Below are 21,706 nucleotides of genomic sequence, written 5' to 3'. Positions count from 1 at the left end.
AACTTACATGGGCTATAAGTAAGGAAGACAGGTAACACAAGGGGGAAATTTTTGAGTTAATATATAAAGACTAGACAGTTTTGTAAGCAGAACACAATGGGACCTAAGAGATATGATAGAATACTTTTTTCCTAGGCTTCAATAAGACAGTGTATCATTTTACATATTTACTTGCCATGTGGGTCTTTTTCATTACATGCCTATCTAAATCATTTGCTCAATTTTCTTGCATGTTTTTTTTTCTTTCTTTCCTTTTCTCTTATTGTTGGGGGCTGGGGACACTAGTGATCAAACCTGGGGCACATGTTAGGGAAATGCAATACCTCTGAAGATAAATCCCAAGCCTTGCCTTTTTCTCTTTCTCTTAAATTAACTCATAAGCATTCTGTAGTTTTTTTTTTTCTTTTTTTTTGGGGGGGGGTTAGCAACAGGGATTCATGTGCTAGATAGCCAAGAATGACCTTGAACTTCTGATCCTCCTGCCTCTACCTCCTGAGTTCTTGGATTACAGTCCTGTGCAACCATGTCTGTTCTTAATATTGTCAGTTATGTTCAAGTTTCTTCTGTTCAAAAAGTTATCTTTTAAGTTTTCCTTTAAAATATCTTTTCCTGGATCTATATGACCTACCTAAATTAAATCAAAATGAGATTAATCACTTAAATAGACCTATAACAAACATGGAGATCCGAGCAGTTATCAATAATCTCCCAACTAAAAAAAGCCCGGGCCCGGATGGATTCACTGCTGAATTTTACCAGACTTTTAAGGAAGAGCTAACACCATTGCTTCTTAAGCTTTTCCAGGAAATAGAAAAAGAAGGAATTCTACCAAACTCCTTCTATGAGGCCAGCATCACCCTGATACCAAAACCAGGCAAAGATAGAACAAAAAAAGAAAATTACAGACCAATCTCCCTTATGAACATAGATGCAAAAATTCTCAACAAAATATTGGCAAACAGAATACAAGAGTATATCAAAAAGATCATTCACCCTGACCAAGTAGGCTTTATCCCAGAGATGCAGGGATGGTTCAACATACGCAAATCTATAAATGTAATACATTACATAAACGGGTTGAAGGACAAAAATCACATGATCATCTCATTAGATGCAGAGAAAGCATTTGACAAAATCCAACATCCCTTCATGATAAAAGTCCTACAGAGACTGGGAATAGAAGGAACATATCTCAATATAATAAAGGCTATTTATGACAAGCCTACAGCCAACATATTACTAAATGGAGAAAAATTGGAAGCTTTTCCACTAAAATCAGGAACAAGACAAGGGTGTCCACTGTCTCCACTTCTATTTAATATAGTTTTGGAAGTCTTAGCCATAGCAATAAGGCAAGAGACACACATAAAAGGGATACAAATTGGAAAGGAAGAAATCAAGTTATCATTATTTGCAGATGACATGATTCTATACATAAAGGACCCTAAAGACTCTACTAGCAAGCTATTAGAGCTGATCAAAACCTACAGCAATGTAGCAGGATACAAAATAAATACACAGAAATCAGTAGCCTTCGTATATGCTAACAACAAACACACAGAGGAAGAAATCAGAGAATCACTCCCATTCACAATTGCATCAAAAAAAATAAAATACCTTGGAATAAACCTAACCAAGGAAGTAAAGAATCCAAACAATGAGAACTTTAAAACACGCAAGCGAGAAATTGCAGAAGACACTAGAAAGTGGAGAAACATCCCTTGTTCCTGGCTTGGAAGAATCAATATCGTGAAAATGGCAATCTTACCAAAAGCAATCTACACATTTAATGCAATCCCTATCAAAATTCCAAAGGCTTTCTTCATGGAAATAGAAAAAACAATCCAAAAATTCATTTGGAATCATAAAAAACCTCTAATATCTAAAATAATACTGAGCAACAAAAAAGAGGCTGGTGGTATCACCATACCTGATTTTAACCTATACTACAGAGCCATAGTAACAAAAACAGCATGGTACTGGCACAAAAACAGACATGTAGATCAGTGGAACAGAATAGAGGACCCAGATGTAAGCCCAAGTAGCTATAGCCACCTGATATTCGATAAAAATGCCAAAAATACTCATTGGAGAAGAGACAGCCTCTTCAGCAAATGGTGTTTTGAAAACTGGATAAATATCTGCAGAAGGATGAAAATAGATTCTTCTCTCTCGCCATGCACAAGAATTAAGTCCAAATGGATTAAAGACCTTAACATCAGACCGGAAACTTTGAAACTGCTAGAGGAAAAAGTAGGGGAAACCCTTCAACATATTGGTCTTGGCAAAGACTTTCTGAATACAACCCCAATTGCTCAGGCAATAAAACCACAGATTAACCACTGGGACCTAATGAAATTACAAAGATTTTGCACCGCAAAGGACACAGTGAAAAAAGCAAAGAGGCAACCTACAGAATGGGAAAAAATCTTCGCCAGCTATATATCTGATAGAGGATTAATATCTAGGATATACAAAGAACTCAAAAAGTTAACTAATAAGGAATCAAACAAGCCAATCAAAAAATGGGCTAAGGAGCTAAATAGAGAGTTCTCAAAGGAAGAAATACGAATGGCATATAAGCACCTAAAAAAATGTTCTACGTCACTAGTCATCAGGGAAATGCAGATTAAAACTACATTGAGATTCCATCTCACTCCTGTCAGATTGGCCACCATCATGAAAACAAATGATCATAAATTTTGGCGGGGATGTGGAAAAAAAGGAACCCTTCTGTACTGCTGGTGGGAATGCAATCTGGTCCAGCCGTTGTGGAAAACAGTGTGGAGGTTCCTAAAGCAGCCAGAGATTGATCTACCATATGACCCAGCTATAGCACTCCTAGGCATATATCCAAAGGACTCATCTCATTTCCTTAGAAGTACATGCTCAACCATGTTTATTGCTGCTCAATTTATAATAGCTGGGAAATGGAACCAGCCTACATGTCCCTCAACAGATGAGTGGATAATGAAGATGTGGTACATTTATACAATGGAGTTCTACTCAGCGGTAAAGAAAAATGAAGTTATGAAATTTGCAGAAAAATGGATGGACCTGGAAAGTATTATACTAAGTCAGGTAACCCAGGCCCAGAAAACCAAGCGCCACATGTTCTCTCTCATATGGGGATCCTAGCTACAGATGACTGGGCTTCTGTGTGAGAATGAAAATACTTAGTAGCAGAGGCCAGTAAGTTGAAAAGGAGACATAAAGGGTGGAGAAAGGAAGGGAGGAGGATACTTAATAGGTTGATATTGTATATATGTAATTACAATGATTGTAATGGGGAGGTAATATGATTGAGAATGGAATTTCAAACGGGAAAGTGTGGGGGTGGGGAGGGAGGGAATTACCATGGGATATATTTTATAATCATGGAAAATGTTAATAAAAATTAAAAAAAAAAAAGAAAGAAAAAAAAATATATCTTTTGATGAGTAGTTTTTAACCTAGTCAAATTTATCAATTTTATCTTTTATAATTAGCGTAGTCTGTCTTGTTTAATACATATTTCAAACAACAATACCATAAATGTATAGAATTTGTGCAAATTAAAATAAAATAAAAAATGATGACAACTACTGCCAGTTATAGTGGTACATGACTTTAGTCTCAGAACTTACTTAGGAGGCTGAGGTAGGAGGATCTGAAGCCAGCCTAGAGCTACAGAGTGAGCACCAGGTCAGCCTGGGCTTGAGTGAGACCCTATGAAAGGCGGTGGGGGAGGGGGGACACAACAAGGACACCCTGTGTTTACACAGGTTGGGGACAAGGAGCACATTCCCAATTACGGAAATGTCAAAGGTATTAGAAGCCCCCCCCCTTTTTCATCTGGGTGTGGTGTCACATGCCTTTATTTTTTTTTATTTTTTTACTTATTTGAGACCGGGGGACGGGGGGGGGGGGGGGGGGGGGGGGGGGGGGGGGACGGGGGGGAGGGACGGGGGGGGGATGGGCATGCCAGGGCCTCCAGCCACTGTAAATGAACTCCAGAGGCTTGTACCAAATTGTGCATCTGGCTTATGTAGGTTCTGGGGAATCAAACCTGGGTCCTTTGGCATTGCAGGCAAGTGCCTCTAAGCCATTCCTCCAGACCTGAGAAGTCCTTTAAATGAAGATCAAGGGCAAGAACAAGCATGTCAGCAAGAGTAACTAAAAATGAAACTGCAAATTCTACCTGGATAAGGGCTAACAGCACCAGGAAAAATAACTGGGCAAAGATATGATACTTCATGGGCTGACAAGTTAAAAAGTTTGGAAAACGCCAGGCGTGGTGGCACATGCCTTTAATCCCAGCACTCGGAGGCAGAGGTAGAAGGACTGCCATGAGTTCAAGGCCACCCTGAGATGACAGAGTTAATTCCAGGTCAGTCTGGACCAGAGTGAGACCCTACCTCGAAAAAACAAAAAACAAAACAAAACAAAAAAAAAAGTTTGGAAAACTACTTCCTTATACAGTGGTTTCAAACTCGAAGTCAAATACTTGGCAGTATCCACTGTACTGGCCTTCCCTTTTATGAATTCCCCACAGACTGATGAATCACTAAACTAACCAAGTCAGCATATAGCATTAATTCTCCCATTTCGTACAACAATAAGGGTATATGCAATGAGCACCAAGAATTCAAGTGCAAGGGTGAACAAAACAACCTTAGTAACTGTTCTGGGATACTTGATCTATGTGACACTCAGATGGTCCATGACTAATGATACTCCCCCCCCCAAAAAAAAGCAATAATGGAGTCTTGAAAAGACTCCTGCTTCAGAAAAGTACCAAATATTTGAATAAAGATCAGTAGCTGTCATGAGTTAAGACTCAAGAGAAGGGGCTGGAGAGATGGTTTAGCGGTTAAACGCTTGCCTGTGAAGCCTAAGGACCCCGGTTCGAGGCTCGGTTCCCCAGGTCCCACGTTAGCCAGATGCACAAGGGGGCGCACACGTCTGGAGTTCGTTTGCAGAGGCTGGAAGCCCTGGCGCGCCCATTTTCTCTCTCTCCCTCTATCTGTCTTTCTCTCTGTGTCTGTCGCTCTAAAATAAATAAATAAATAAATAAAAATTTAAAGACTCAAGAGAAGGATGTTAGTGAAAAGAAAAAAAAAATAGGAATTACCATGGGATATATTTTGTAATCATGGAAAATGTTAATAAAAATTAAAAAAAAAAGTCCTGAGATGTATTCTGTAATGGTAGTTCGACCATCACACATGCTGCAAGTGAAAGCTGACACCTTAAAGAAGTCAGTTAACTTTAAAAAGGATATGTGCGGTAATTTGAGTATATTCAGGAGATGTTTAAAAATTTTTTATTTACTTAAGAGAGTAAAAGCAGCAGATAGAATGAATGGGTGCACTAAAGCCTCCAGACACAAGTGACATCTTGTATATCTGGCTTACATGGGTCTGGGGGAAACAAGCCTGGGTCCTTTGGCTTTGCTGACAAGCACCTTAACTACTAAGCCATCTCTCCAGTCCTTTTGTTTTTATTTATTTATTTTGACTAGATTCAGGAGTTGAATTACAGCTTCTTGGATGTCCAACTATCTGGATGGAGGAGATGTGACTGGGGGCTAATCTGAACTCCAGCCAAAGATACCCGACATGTCTTAGTTCTGCCTGGAATTCCTGGAGTGTGCTTGCTTGAGCTGATTTTGGTTGCTTTTCTATCTCTGTTTGGACCTGTGAAAAGGGACTACTGCTTCTACTCAGACATCTGTAAGCTTCAAATAAATTCCATTCCTCCCATAATTGTGTCTGCTTTGGAAGTTCATTCCAGCAACGTGAAGCTGACTGTGTGACAGTATGCATCCAAATACATATAGCTTTATTTACATTCCCTCAAAACTAGAAACAACACAAGTATCTTTCAACAATAAGCCCACCCTGTTTCTAGAATAAAGGATTACAGTTGACAAACACTACAGATAAACTGTAAACGATAAAGCAAACCTTGACAGTATTTTAAGTGAAAAATTATGTCCCAAGAATTCCATGCCCAAGTTAGTTGTTCATATGTGATGGTCAACAAAAGAAACTTATATTTTTAAGCCCTTGAAGAATAAAAATATTACTCAACTACCCTTTCTAGAAATACTATGTTAAATGATTTCAAATAAAGATGTCAAGTGAGTAAGTAGTGATGAAACCATATAAAATTACTGTTGAATACATTGCTAAATATATGCACTGTTGTAGATACAACAGAGTCATTAAGGATCCCTGAGACAACTAGCTATCAAAGTTAGTTAACACTAGGACTAGGTAGGAAAAAAACTAAGGAGAGTTGATAATATCTGCCTTGCAATACATCTTTTCTCCTAGACAATCTCACCCCACTCTGTGGCATCAGCTGTTGAAGAACAAACTGTCTGACTCCCCCAATTCTCTACTTGCTACATCAAGAAAGGAACCTGCCTGTATTTCTCTGAGGTATCTTTATAAAGGCATATCTCAAAATAGTATCTTTACCTGCATCCCACCTTCCATATTCTAAGTCATTTCCCTTGGTCCACTGTTTGGTAATAGTAGTTACAATCTGATCATTTTATTTAGATGCTAACTCAAAAACTCACCAGCACCTTTCACTTTCTATATTTAACCAGAAGAGTACTCCAGTCATTATATTCAACAATCTATTTCAACAATTCCATAGAGCCACATTCTAAGACAAGGTTTCTTCCATTTCAGCACTGTAATCACTATCACCAGAATCACATGGGATACTTGGTTGGCATTCATACTACATGGGGCATATTTCAAGAAATACTCCAATGACTAACTATGAGCTCTAAGGTTTAGAAATTACTGCTCTAGATTATTAACACTGTTCACCAACGAGTGAATACTGATAGTTGAAACAGATCCCTCTGCTGCACACTACCAAGATATTTAAGTGAACACAAACAAATGAATCACTTTATTTTTCAGATAGTTCAGTTTTTGTTTTAATATTAATTTCCACGCAAAATTTTCTGTAGTAGCAAATGTTACTTACTGGAAAAGCTTTTCGCTTTACCCTTTGGTCTGTTTTCAATAGATTTTAAAATATACTGCTAATTGCCTACACTCTCCATTCTCTTTTCAAGTAAAACTGGGATCCCAATTTTATGTGGCAGTTCAGAATAGAAAGCATCCTAAACCTGTCTCACCTGGGTGATCAAGCTCTAGACAATATGATACAAGTATATTTAAGTTCAGGGAAGTCTTTCTGAGTCTCACAAAAGGTGAAAAATCAAATAGGCACAAACTGAACTCAAAGCCCCTGCTTTGCTAGCTTCCTAATAGCAAATCCTTATCCCATTTTGTTACAAATGATTTAGCTCCACAAATCAAATACTTGCTTTATGAAAAAAAAATCCCTAGTTTCTCACAAATGAGCAATAGTCAAACACTTATTTTAAAACTATTTGCTTCCAACTCTGGGTGTCATTTCCAGAACCATAAGAAAGACAATTACAATTACAGTCCCTCACTAGCTCAAGTCTGTTGAGCACAACTGATTTAGCTTTCCTGAACTGGAAAACTTAATGATCATTTCACCTGAGCAATGTGAACAGGAAAGAGGAAAATTAACCCAGGAAAAGAGAAGCAAATGGGGCACAGATCGTAAGTGGATAACTTTCCTCAGGATACAGTTCTTAATATTAGAATATAATGTTAAGAGCAATTAAAGGATGCCCGTTCCCAAGAGGAAGAATCCCCCACAAAAAATTACTCACCCTTCTCATGGCTTCTTCTTCTTCTTGACGCTTTTCATAATGTGCAAAGTCATCAAAGATTGAGGTGGTATGCTTGAAAGTAGCAATTATTTTAAGCACTTGCTTTGCTTTTTCTAGGGGTACTTCTTGAGTGTCCCTTGAATTGGTTACTGGTTTGTTGTCATTATTTTCTAAGCGAATGTGCCGTAATTGGTTATTGGGAACATCTTTCACAAAGATCCATTTAACTTCAAATTTGCCCTTCCACTTATCCTGAGACCAGACACCAGCATATGCATTATAGTCCACAACAGACTTCATTTCAGCCACTCCACAAAAATGTCCACTACCATTCACACTGAAGAGTAAATAGAGTGGGCCTTTCCCATTCAGAGAACGGTAAGCTGCATCCAAACGCTTATTACCATGTTCAGTACTACACCAGATAGAGTATTTAATGGAACGATGTATGTCATCCTCAGAGTAGCTTTTAATTATAAACACACGTCCATTCTTCAGGTTCCAATCAAAGTCTTTGGGATTATAGTTGTTTATGGCCTTTAGCTTTTCCAACACTGGATGCACCTCTACACTAGAAGGCGAAGCACTGACAGGTACAACACCTAAACCGAAGTTCTCACTGCCCGCTCCATTGTTCTGGTTGAAGCCGGCTCCCCGGTTTCTAGGAGCCACCCAGCGATTCTGCAGCTGCTGCTGTTGAGGCTGCACTTGGTGAGGCTGGGCCTGTGGCTGAGGTCCTTGTTGCTGCTGTGGTTGTGGTGGCTGAGGCTGCTGTTGAGGCAGTTGGCTTTGCACCAATGGTGGTGGTTGAATTAATGGCTGAGGCTGCTGGATTATAGTTTGAGGAGGCAGAACTGGTTGGGTTGGTGGAGCCTTAACCATTGACCCCTTTTCATCCCAGGTTCCAATATTCATGTTGTGTTTAATAGGAGGTGGTGGCACAGCAGAACCCCCAATTCCCACATTGCCCTTAGGCTTCAGTTTCGGTTGAGGTTTGGCAGGCTTTCTGGCAATAGCAGCCCAAGAAGTTGGTTTAGGTGCTGCACTACTAACTGGGGGCACATTATTGGTTGCAATGCTAGTCATACCACTGCTGCTCAAAGCTGTACCTACAGTTTTTGTAACTGCCGCTGTCAGGTCACCACCAATTTTCAGTCCAGTCATGCCTTGCTCAATACTACTAATACCAGGCACCTTACTCAAAGTATCATTGCCAAATCCTGCCTGTCCATCAGTAATAGCTCTGCCAAGAGAACTAGGTGGATAGCCATAACTGCTACTATAAGCAGAACTTTGTGTTGATTGTCCCTGAGATCCACTTGTCCCCCATGTAGAGAAATCAGCATTACCAGGAAAAAAGTTAAATCCATGTTGACCAAGAAATGGAGGAGTATTTCCTAATGCTCCAGGTTGACTAAAAACACCATCTGGTATATAATGATGTTCTCCATTACTCATCTGTCCATAAGTTGTCAGGTATGGCATAGGCTGGTCTCCAGCTGTGGACCATGCTGCTTCCCCAAGAGAATATGGAAATCCAATAGATGGAGCATAATAACTAGGCATATATGGATCTGACATTGGTGGATAGCTGTTACTCTGCAAAACAGAAGACCACAATCAGTAGTGAAATGCTCTCATAACAAGAGAAAAGAAAAAGGCATCTGGGCAATTAAATGTAGTTTGAAATAATTGAAAAACAGGTACCTGTTATACATATAAGTAAAATTTCAAATCCAATGATATCAGCAGCAATGTTTGCAGATGTGTATTCTTTTCCCACTACACAGCTGGCCATGAATTCACTATGTAGCACAGTTGCCTCTAACTCACAATCCTCCTGCTTCTGCCTCCTAAGTGCTAGAAGTTTACGTAAGTGTCACCAAACTAGGCTGTATATGAGTAATTATATTTTACAGCATCTGTTATACTTACTTATGAAAGGGAAAGAAAGGAGCACAAGATAGATTACTTTTGTTCAAAGAGTTAAATGCCCCATCCCAATTTTAAAATACTGCAATTACTGTAATGTGTTAATTAATAAAATTTTACAGACACAAAATCATCATTTATAACCAGCTGTATTTTAAGCAATTGATAATGCTCAGAAATTTACATGAGTGTTTACATAAACCTGAAATCTATTACAAACAGGAATTTACCTGCAGTTTAGAGGTGGGCAGATGGCTCAGTGGTTAAAGGTGCTTGCTTACAAAGCCTGCCAATTGGGGTTTACTTCCCCAGTATCCATGAAACACCAGATACATAAAGTGAAGCATGCATCTGGAATTTACAGTGGTGACAGGCCCTGAATACCCCATTCTCTCAATTGTTCTCACTCTCTCAAATAAATAAATAAACATTTTTATCAGTGTTGATAAATTGCAGTTTATATGATGTAATCCAGTTCAGCCATTTAAAGTCTGTACTTTCATTAACAAAACACAAAATGGAGAAACACTGTATTCTTAGAAAAGAATATTCAAAATTATGTCTGTACTATGATCTAAGATTAATTTTGTTTTGCTCTGACATAGTCATTATGCAAAGGAAATAAAACAAAGTTAAACTTTCACTTGGTTCCTTTTTTTATTTTTTACTTATTTCAGAGGGAGGGAAGAAGGCTGAAAGAGAGAATAAGAGAGATAATGGGCACACAGGGCATCCAGCCACTGTAAACAACTCCATACACATGTGCCACTTTGTGCATCTGGCTTACGTGGGTCCTGGAGAATCAAACCTGGGTTCTTTGGCTTTGCAGGCAAATGCCTTAACCTTTAAGCCATCTCCCCAGCTCCACTTGGATTCTTAAAGATGAGATAAAAAGCTGGCTTTTTCTTTTCTGCTGTCTTCTACTTAAAAATCACATTACGAACTTTATAAAAACTTCTGCTATTGTTTCTATGAAACAAGGTCTCACTATGAACTCCATGCTGGCTTTGAACTCTGACTGGCCTAAATAAGGCATGACCACGCCACCACCTATGAGTGCCAAGATTACAGATATGAGCCACTATGCTTTCAACTTTCTTGGTCAAAACTTTTTCAATTTAAGAAATAGCAATTTCTAATTTTTTGAGAACTATTACAATCAAAATCAAATTTCATGCTGAATATTAATAGGACATTTATAAATTTGCCAAAAACCAAGACAGCATATTCTATTAGTAAAAAAAAACACCATAATTTGTTAAAGCCAATGCAAAAAAAAATCTTTAAGAATTTACCCTGAAAATATAAAAACCAAGATATTTTAAAAATTTTAAGAATTCTCATGCAAAAGAAAAAAAGAAAAACTAAAAAAGCTCTTCAAAACTAAAAAACAGTTCAATACCCCAGAACCCACATAAGCCAGATGCACAAGGTAGCACATGCGTCTGGAGTTCATTTGCAGTGGCTGAAGGCCATGGTGTACCCAATCTCTCTGACTTGTTCTTTCTCTCTTAAATAAATTTAAAAAATTATTTTTTTTAAAAAAAGCTGACATTTTACTGACATTTTCCTTTTTCGTATTGGGAATTGAATCCTGGGCCATCCTACCACCAGGTCCTATAATACTAAGTTACTCTTCACATACCTTGCAACTGTTCATTGTCTACATGAAACCTATGTAACACACTGTCATTCAAAATAATTCCCTAACTAAAATTAACTTCAGAACCAAAGACAGGCTCTACTAAATTAACTCTGACAAAGACTTAGTAGGTAGTCTCAAATATGTCAATTGTTACTAAAGTAACAACGAGGGGTTGAGGGAAGAGGAACAAATGAGAAAAAGGTTTAATGACATATGTACAAAGATGTCATGAGGAGATCCACTTCTTTGGATGCTAACCTAAAATATTAAGACAAATTACAACAGATTTTTCAAATGTACTTCATATTAAGGACATTTTGCTATATTAGAGACTATAAATTCATGTGTCAAAACTTACTAGCTTATTCAAATACAACCTATAGCTTTAACTTAAAAAATATAGAAAACACTCAGAATATTAATAGTAGTATTGAAGAAACACTGGCTGCTATATTGAAATCAGCCTAGGAGAGTAGCCTTAAGAGAAGGCTGAATATACCAAAACAACAACAACAACAAAAATTTTTTAAAGAAAAAAAAAAAACAAAACCCTTGGGGGCTGGAGAGATGGGTAAGTGGTTAAAGACTTGCAAGGTTTGACAGCCTGGTTCAATTCCCCAGCACCTATGTAAAGCCACATGAACAAATAGTGCATGCATCTGGAGTTTTTTGCAATTGGTAGAGGCCCTGGAGTGCCCATTCTCTCTCTCTGGCTCTGCCTGCTTCTTCCTCTCTGTTCTCTCTCAAATACATAAAAATATTTTTAAATGGCTTAAAGTATACTTTAAAACCAGTAATTATGATATAGTTTATAAGTGACTACTGAAAAATTTCCTAAAAATAAGTTTTAACACTGATTTAAAGGTCACCAACAAATCAAAAACTTTAACCAAGTGCTCAAAGTGTTACCACCACCTAGAGTCCTCAAATATGCTTCCTCGTGTATGTAACAACAATTTATTGCTCATTTCTCTCAATAGTTTTGGCTGAACAAGTTTTGTTTTTTATTTCCATAATAATCTCCTTTTCAAAAAGAGAAGGCTTTGGGTTTGGCTTTTACTAAGAATAGTTGTGAAGGAAGGATTTAGCTAGGTAGTAGGAGCACATAGGCCCTGGATTTCATCTTCAGCATGAATAAACCAACAAACTAAGTTTAATAAACTTAACTTATGCTTTCTGTATTAATTATAAATACATGTTTTTTCTAAACCCAAGATGTTTTTTGTCAGCCAAATAGAATATCAAGGAATGGGATGCATCTTGGTAGGAAAGAGCAGCAGAATCTTATCACTGATGAAAGAAAACAATTCAAAACTTAACACATTTAACCTTACAGTTGGTTATAGCAGATAAAATCATCTGTGTGGGGGTTTGAGTGAAAACGTCCCCTCTACAGGCTCATGTGTTTGGATACTTAATCCCCAGTTGATGGTGCTACTCTGGAAAGTTGTGGAACCTTTAGGAGGTGAAGCCTTGCTTGCTGGAAGAAGTGTGTCACTGGAGGTGTGCCTTGAGGTGTTACAGCCCTGCCCCATTTGCTCAATTCCTCTCTACAGATTTGATAATGGCTATCTGCTTCTGCCATGCTTCCTCCCCCCTTAGGACAGTCCTTCCCTCAAATTCATAACCCTCCCCAAAAACCTTCATTCCTAAGCTGCTTCTATGTTCTTTAAAGGTATATTACCATTAAATAATGTGAAAGTCTTCACGTTTCCCTCATATTCAAAAAATTAATAACAAGGAGGAAATTTATAGAAGTAAATAAATATAAAAAGTCAAATATAATGGTATCTATCGCTAGTCCCAGCACTCAAGAAACTGAAGTTAAAAGTTCAGGAATTGCAGATAAACCTGAGCAACACTGAATGACACTTGTCTCAACAGTTAAAGAAAGTACACTAATCACTCGGTATTATTAAAACAGAAAACGTTTATCCATAGCAAAAACACTGAAATACAAACTGGCAAGGCCATCTAGTTAATGTGAGATTCAAGTGCAGTCAGATGGTGTCTAGGTTCTAAAGCCAGGTACTTGCCACCTATGTATAAATGGGTAAGGAGGGGCAAAGAATTTACAATTTTGTTTTTTTTGTTTTGTTTGTTTTGTTTTTTCAAGGTAGGGTCTCACTTTAGCTCAGGCTGACCTGGAATTCACTATGTAGAGTTTGAGTGGCCTCAAACTCATGACAATCCTCCTACCTCTGCCTCCTGAGTGCTGGGATTAAAGGCATGTATCACCGTACCCAGCTATATTCAATTTTTAAAAGAAAATATAGAGAACTAGCAATCTCATTTCTGGATATTTGCCAAAGTAATTTTAAAACAATATAACAAAGAGACACCTGCACTCCCATGTTTATAGTTCGGTTCACACAGTGGCTAAAATAAGTAAGTGTCCATTCATAGATGAATAAATAAAGAAATGTGGGTGTGTGTCTATATAAATATATTTATTTTTGAGCAATTTTCACAAAATTAAACATAAAGCTTTGGACTGATGTGAGTGGAGTAAGGCAAACATAGAGAAATAAATAGCACGCATTCTAAATCAGACTCTGAAACAGAAGCAGAATGTTACCTAGAGAGGGCAGACTACTGGGGTAAGATGATCAAAGGGTAAAGAATCTCAGGAGGAAGAGATTGCATTTTTGCTTTTAAGTCCACTACAAACTGTAGTATAGCTAAGATCATTTGATTCATTTCAAAATAACTAACAGTAAATTTCAAATGTTCAAAACAGTATTAAAGTATTTGGATGACAGGTTCAATAGCTGGATTTAACTATTTCCCACTGTGTCCAGAAGTCATAACATAACTTTAAATCCTATTCGTCCATGCAACTGTGAACTTTCAACTTATTAAAAAAAAAAAAAAATCAAAGCTCAGCATGCTCTTGGAAGTCTATACAAAATTAATTTCAAGAGAAAATTTATAAATGAAAACTTACATCCTACATCCAGATGTCAGCTTGGGTTACACAGATGTACTCACATATTGTGCATTTTACTACATGCAAATTTTACTTTAAAAGGAAAAAAGTACCTGCAAAAATATGTAAGACTACTCATTAATATGCATGCTGGTTAGAGAGAACTGTAAAAGTCTACAACTTATTTAAAATGCAAAAAAGAAAAACTAACAGAAAATGGAGGCATGGTTATATGATAAAACATGAAAAATATAAACTGCTGAATCTAGAATAGGTAGACATGTGCTCACTTATCATTTCCTTATACCTGAAATTTTATATAACCTATTTTTTTTAAAAAAAGTAAGGTTTTGCTCTAGCCCAGGCTGACCTGGAATTCACTATGTACTTTCAGGGTGGCCTCAAACCCATGGTGATCCTCCTACCTGTGCCTCCCGAGTGCTGAGATTAAAGGCATGAGCAGCCTGGCCTTATAACCTAATTTAAGAGGGAGAAAATATGGTGTCTATGACATATATATTTAAATACTAATTGTATTTATTAACACAATTTAATTTGTTTCTTTCTAAAATATAAATGAACCATCAGGTACATAGTATTTCAATCCTAGTCTAGACATCAGCTATGTGCAAGTCTTTTATTTCTATTTCATATATCATTAATTTCTCATAAGACCACTTGATTTTTTTCTTTGCTTATACAATGAAGATTGACTTCTGCCCTACTGTGTAGTCATTTTTGAGGGTTCTGGAGGGCTGTACCCAGGGACCCATGCATATTAAGTACATGTCTTATAAGAGCTACATTCCCTGCTGGCAAATATATTTTGAAAACTTCTTAACTAATTGCAAAGTACCACACCATAGTAAAATATACATGTTGAGCCTTTTTTGACAATTTTCCCAGTGTACACAGAATGAGTAGTAGACATAGCAAAGCATCAGGGCAGGTGCTTTGGAGCTATAGGATCCATGTATATGAAGTGGATCTGAGTTTCCTAATTTGCTGAGCCCGCTTTGTGTGTTCCTTCCCCTTGAACAACAGCATGCTGCTCCACACACAGCCAACACTGGGCAGTTCAATTCTGCAATTCTTGTCCCATGGCCAGGCTGTCTCTAAAGGGTCCAGTAGCAAATGAGGAGATAACTTTTTGTGTGTGAATAAATAGATTTTGTTCGTTGAGAACTAGATCTCAGTATGTAGCTATGACTATCTTGAAATTCACTATGTAGCCCAAGCTGACTCAAACTTTGAGAAATTCTCCTGCCTCAGACTCTAGAACCACCACAACCAACTTTAAATATTTTTTAAGTAAAATTAAAAGTGCCTGATGTAGTGGTACCTTTAATCCTAGCACCTGGTAGGCTCAGGTAGGATCAGCCTGGGGTTACAGAAAGAATTCTAGGTGAGCCTAGGCTAAAGTTAAGACCCTACCTCAAAAAATAGTAAATAAATACAAACTAATTCCTTGTTAGTTTAGAATAATTTATAATCATGATTTAGCCTTGTGATATACATCAATTATTTTTCTATTAACTTAAAAGAAAACAAACAATTTAAAAAAGCTCATTGCTTGGCTGGAGAGATGGCTCAGCAGTTAAGACACTTGCCTGCAAATCCTAACAATCCCGGTTCAATTCCCCAGTACCTACATAAAAGACAGATCACACAAGGTGGTACATGCATCTAGAATTGGTTTGCAATAGCTAGAGGCCCTGGCATGCCCATTCTCTCTGACTTTTTCTCTCACTCAAATAAATAAAAATTTAATTAAAAAGTAAACTTTTTAAAAAGCTCATGGTTACTGTTCTGACCTCAGGGCATTTTAATACAACTGCAATTTGACTTTAGGTCCTTCCAGTTATAATCTCACATTTCTTTTGATTTCCTGTTTATCCCAACACCCAAGTAAAAGAATTGGATGTTTTTTTTTAGTTTTTTATTAACAATTTCCATGATTATAAAAATACCCCATGATACCCTCCCTCCCCCCACTTACTCCTTTGAAACTCCACTCTCCATCATACCCCCTTCCCATCTCAATCAGAGTCTCTCTTTTACTTTTGATGTCTTGATCTTTTCCTCCTCTTATGATGGTCTTATGCAGGTAGTATCAGGCACTGTGAGGCCATGGATATCCAGGCCATTTTGTGTCTGGAGGGAGCATGTTGTATGGAGTCCTGTCCTTCCTTTGGCTCTTACAAGAATTGGATGTTTTAACAGTTGTATAAAAATAGTTTCTTTATTTGCTGATAACAGCACTTTTACACCAAGAAAAGCGAACACTATTTTTCCATGAAGAATGTTGAGGTACTTCAAAACCTCTGAATTCTAAGACTAACATGGTGTAGCACACCTATGATCCCAGCACACCATGGAAGTCAATGCAGAACTCAGAGGTGACACTAAACTGAACTACATATACTGCTAGGTCCCATTTCAAATAAACACAACATACCAACAAACCCTCGAGACTTCTCAACTAGCAAAATTAGTGATGAATATTTTAAATTACATATATTTTCTTTTTTTTTTAAGTTTTATTTGAGACAGAGGCATGCTCCCCCTTGTGCATCTGGCTTACGTGGGACCTGGAGAATCAAACCTGGGTCCTTAGGCTTTGTAGGCAAGCACCTTAACCGCTAAGCCATCTCTCCAGCCCTACATCTATTTTCTTGTACTGCACATTTCAGTAAGTGTGAGTTAAGCCTGAGTGTTGGCACAGAAAGCAATCCTAGCACCTGGAAAGCTGAGGCAGGAGATTCATGAGTCAAAGTCCAACCAGGGCTATACAGTTAGAGCTTCATCTTAAAATTTAAAAAAGTATTAATTTATATATATTTAATCATATAATCATAAAAATGTAAGAAAAAAACTGACACATATAATGTACTTAATAACTGTTCTTCTAATATAATGTACTTAATAACTGTACTTCTTCATTTTGTAATTCTATCAGATAACCTAATGCATTCATTCATGTAATACTTAATGAATGTCTATTCTGTGTCAAATACCCCCAACAGCCATTGGGAAGAAAAGATAAAGATCACACTGTGTACTGGAGCACTTCCAAAGTACAGTGGGGAACTTAACCCCCCACCCCAATAATATAGGAATTATAACTGTACAATAAAACAAAATGAACTACTTTAACAAAGTAACAAAGTAAGGGAAAAATAAACAAAGTCTACATGGACGAAGTGATATGAATGTGGGGAAGCATTTCCTAAGAAATATAAATATATGCAATTACAAAAATTAAGAAGAGAGCTGGGCGTGGTGGCTCACGCCTTTAATCTCAGCACTCAGAAGGCAGAGGTAGGAGGATCACTGTGAGTTCAAGGCCAGCCTGAGACTACAGAGTGAATTCCAGGTCAGCCTGAGCTGGAGTGAGGCCCTACCTTGAAAAACCAAAAAAAAAAAAGAAGACAGCCAAGCATGGTGGAGATCGTGTGCCCCTTTAATCCCAGCACTCAGGAGGCATAGGTAGGAGGATCACTGTGTTTGAAGCCAGCCCTACACACTGAACTCCAGATCAGCCTGTGCTAGGCAAGACCTTACATGGGGGAGATGACAAAAAATATTTAGGAAACCTTTACATGTTCAGGAAATAATGACTAAGTCCTACTAGTTCCAAAAGTGGACAAATGTTGACAAAGGGTGAGGCAAAGTATCTGAAACCATGTTAAATGACTTAATATGATAAATGCATTCACTCTTATGCAACTGTGGTGATGATTTTTTTTTTGTGTGCATGTTTCATTTTTGTTGTGGGCAGTAAGACAGTCTTGCTCTATAGCCCAGGGTGACCTTGAATTTGAGATCATCTGGCCTCACCCTCCTGAACTCTGGGATTATAAGAGTATATCATCATACCTGCCAGGTACATGTCACAGTCTGACTGGGTGGAGGAAAGTCGAATGGCAGTTGCTAAAAGCACCAGTGAGAAAAGCACTTCAATAGGCAGCCACTGAAAATCCAAGGGCAATGATGGCAAAACAGAAGATTCCAACACTACTTTATTTTCTTTCTTTTATTTTTTCTTGCTTTTTTTGTTTGTTTGTTTTTTGAGGTAGGGTCTCACTGTAGCCCAGGCTGACCTGGAATTCACTAAGGAGTCTCAGGGTGGCCTCGAACTCACGGCAATCCTCCTACCTCTGCCTCCCGAGTGCTTGGATTAAAGTGCACCACCACACCTGACTTTACTTCATTTTCTTCTTTCTCTATGCTTCTCCAATAATCACAACTTGATTTATTTCCCCAAGTCTCAGTGTTCTAGATTCTTCTTTTAATTTACTTGGAAATTAGAGTTCGTCTTTAACAAAGACAACTGAAAGACGAATCTTCGAATCAGCTTAACTATCAAATTATCCTAAGAACTAGAGAGAACTAATACTCTAGGTTCAATCTCCAACATAATCAAAATGTTTTTACAGTCTTTAAAAAATAACTTTCCAAGGACCAAGCATAGCAACACATACAATAATTCTAGTATTCAGGAGGGTAAGGCAAAAGAATTGTGTATGAGCTCATGGTCAGCCTGGGATATACAGGGAGATCCTGTTTCAAAACAAAAAACCTAACCTCTTCCCTGGTGATCTACTTGTCAGGATTTGGCACTCTCAAAACAAAACATAATGTTTAGTGACATTGGTGGTAAAATGTCTGCTTAGCATGCATAGGCCCCAGTTTCAATTCCCAAGATACACCAAAAAATTGCTTTATAATAACTAGTTATTTTCTGATACTCTTACATGTTAAATATGAAATAGAATTAAAATATGTAAGACAGATTAGAAAGCAGAGGCTGCCTCTCATACAGCTGGGATATCCAAGAAACCCTCACCTAATACCCTCTATGCAGTCCCTAAAAACCTACAAAATGCCAAAGGAGTCCTTCTGACAAAAACTTTTTCTTGAGAAAAAAATCTTCTAATGTCCTGTGACAATGAAGATGAAAAGTATCTATGACCAAAGGGCAGAAGTAGGGTGATTCTTTCAGGCAGCAAGTCCCAAAGAGTCTTTTATAGCACACTGAAATTTTTCAAGTTTGAATAACTCAGGAGATTCATAATATACCCTCATCTGTAATATTCATTTTATATATTAATAGAAAAGTATGAAATCGAGTACTAATAAAACTTAATGTTGCTTAGTCTAATAAATATATGTCCTGCATGTTATCTGATCAAAGAAACTTTTTTTGTGATAGGATTTTACTATGGAGTCCAATGTGGCCTAGAATTCAGGAATCTCCCCAGCCTTCTGAGTGCTGAGATTACAGGCATGCACCACTGCACCTAGCTCCACAGATGCCTATTAAAGGGAGTTTTAACTATACAAATTACTCAAAAAAGTTGGTCAGTTGGGCATGGTAGAGCATGCCATTAATCCCAGCACTTGGGAGACAAGAGGTAGGAGTATTGCCATGAGTTCAAGGCCAGCTAGAGAATACAAAATGAATTCCAGATTAGCCTGAGCTAGAGTGAGACAAAGCCTCCGGGGGGGGGGGGGGGGGGGGGGCAGAGAGAGAATAGGTGCATGAGGGCTTCTAGCCACTGCAAACAAACTTCAGACACATGAGCCACTTTTAAGCATCTGCCTTTTACGTGTGAGTCCTAGATAGGTAATCAAACCTGGGCCATCAGGCTTTTCAAGAAAGTGCCTTTAGGGCTGGAGAGATGGCTTAGCAATTAAGGTAGCTTGCCTGTGAAGCTGAAGGACTCAGGTTCGATTTCCCAGGTACCACGTAAGCCAGACACACAAGGTGGTGCATGCATCAGTTCGTTTGCAATGGTTGGAGTCACATTCTATCTGCCTCTTTCTCCCCACCCCCAAGTAAATAAAGTTTAAAAAAAAGAAGCGCCTTTCATTGCTGAGCCATCTCTCTACCCCTAAATTTTATTTCTAGCAGTGACACATTTTTAATAACACACAGGCTTGTGTCAAATATGCAATTATCAATTTTCATCAATTATCAATTTTATTGTCTTCTATGTGTAATTATCCTCACAAATTCTAAAAAAAAACCACTGGGATTTGAACATGAAGCTCAATGGTGGATTGGTGTATATGAGGCCAATTTAATACTCAGCACTTAAAAAAAAAGTTATTAATGACTCTCCATGACAACAAAGTGTTTATAAAGTCCTTATTCTATCCTCCAATACTTCCAAGTTATATTAAAAACTTGTAGTTTGGAGGGCTGGAGAGATGGCTTAGCACTGAGGTGCTTGCCTTCGAAGCCTAAGGACCCAGATTTGATTCTCCAGTACCCACATAAGGCAGATGCACAAGGTGGCACACGTGTCTGGAGTTTGTCTGCAATGTCTGAAGGCCCTGGCATGCCCATTCTTTGTCTCTTGCAAATAAATAAATGAAAATGAATAAATAAAAAATGAGTTTTTGTCAATAAAATTCTAATTGTGATTCCTTTAAAAAAAAATATACTATATTTAGGGCTGGAGAGATGCTCAGCATCTAACAAAGCCTGCAAAGTCTAACAACCCCAGTTCAACTCCCCAGTACCCACATGAAGCCAGATACACAAAGTGGAGCCTGCATCTAGAGACTGTTTGCAACGGCTGGAAGCCCTGGCTTGCAAATATTCATTCATTTTCTCTCTCTCTCTCTACTTGAAAATAAATATTTTAAAAAATACTACATTTGGCAGCCAAACTCATTTCATACTCAAACGAACCCATCTTCATATAAAAAAATTCTATTTAATCTAAAGTTTATTTGCTAGTTACAGCAAGCAAGATATGATAAACATATGGCAGTAATTATTAAGATTATCTCCATGTTCAAAAATTCTAGCCACAATATATAAAATTCATGTTCATATTCCAGTACTTATATTTTAGAACCTCATTTAGGTACCTGACATTTCTAAAGGAACATTCTCTCCTGTGCCATAGACCAACTTATTCACCTCAGACAAGAAGAATATATGAATCAGTTCATGCGTGTCTTAATCAACTGAAATGTCTAGTTGAAAAATCAGTTAATACTTAAAAAAAAAAGTGTTTAACTTCCTAAAATGTGGAACTTCCAGAAGCTTACCTGATTTGTCTGGCTACTTAGGTATGGCTCAAAATCATCATCATTCACAGCATCTTTCTGATGAATAGAACCATTCTGCACTGAAACTAAAACAGACATTTATGTTAGAAGTGTTTTAATTATGAAGCAGCACAACCTAATATTTAAAAGAATTTTCAAGCCAATTCAGATCAATCAATCCTGAGTTCATTGTTGTTTTCACTTATGAACTCTCCTAAGGATAATCTTTAGGAAGAAGTATTTATGTGCCATAGAAAACCTGAAAATCATGTGATACATAAGCTCAAGGTTTCATAAGTAAGCCACATATGCACTTCCCCTTGGCAAAAACTTAAAACATCCCAATTTCAGCACTTTAGTGAAAAAAGTTAACATACAAATGTTGGAAAGAGTTCCCTAAACTTTATTAGAAATT

General features: G+C 37.6%; 1 protein-coding gene across 4 annotated transcripts in view; it reads right to left on the bottom strand.

Annotated features, from left to right (window-relative positions):
• Ythdf3 (YTH N6-methyladenosine RNA binding protein 3) overlaps window positions 1-21,706 on the bottom strand; it is a 43,306-nt gene that overhangs the window by 15,438 nt on the left and 6,162 nt on the right. For 2 of the 4 annotated variants that reach the window (XM_045143085.1, XM_045143086.1), the window contains exons 3-4: window positions 21,292-21,377; window positions 7,718-9,316 (exon numbers count right to left, since the gene is read on the bottom strand). In XM_045143085.1, coding sequence (XP_044999020.1) covers window positions 7,718-9,316; window positions 21,292-21,377 — 1,685 coding nt within the window. Of the gene's footprint in view, window positions 1-7,717; window positions 9,317-9,424; window positions 9,578-14,241; window positions 14,336-21,291; window positions 21,378-21,706 lie in introns of those variants that run through there. The other 2 variants (XM_045143088.1, XM_045143087.1) reach the window with 2 other exon arrangements.

This window comes from Jaculus jaculus, chromosome 2 (assembly GCF_020740685.1).
Source record: "Jaculus jaculus isolate mJacJac1 chromosome 2, mJacJac1.mat.Y.cur, whole genome shotgun sequence".
Taxonomy (NCBI): domain Eukaryota; kingdom Metazoa; phylum Chordata; class Mammalia; order Rodentia; family Dipodidae; genus Jaculus; species Jaculus jaculus.
Note: the sequence above shows the minus strand (reverse complement) of the source record. Positions and strands in the feature narration are given on the sequence as shown.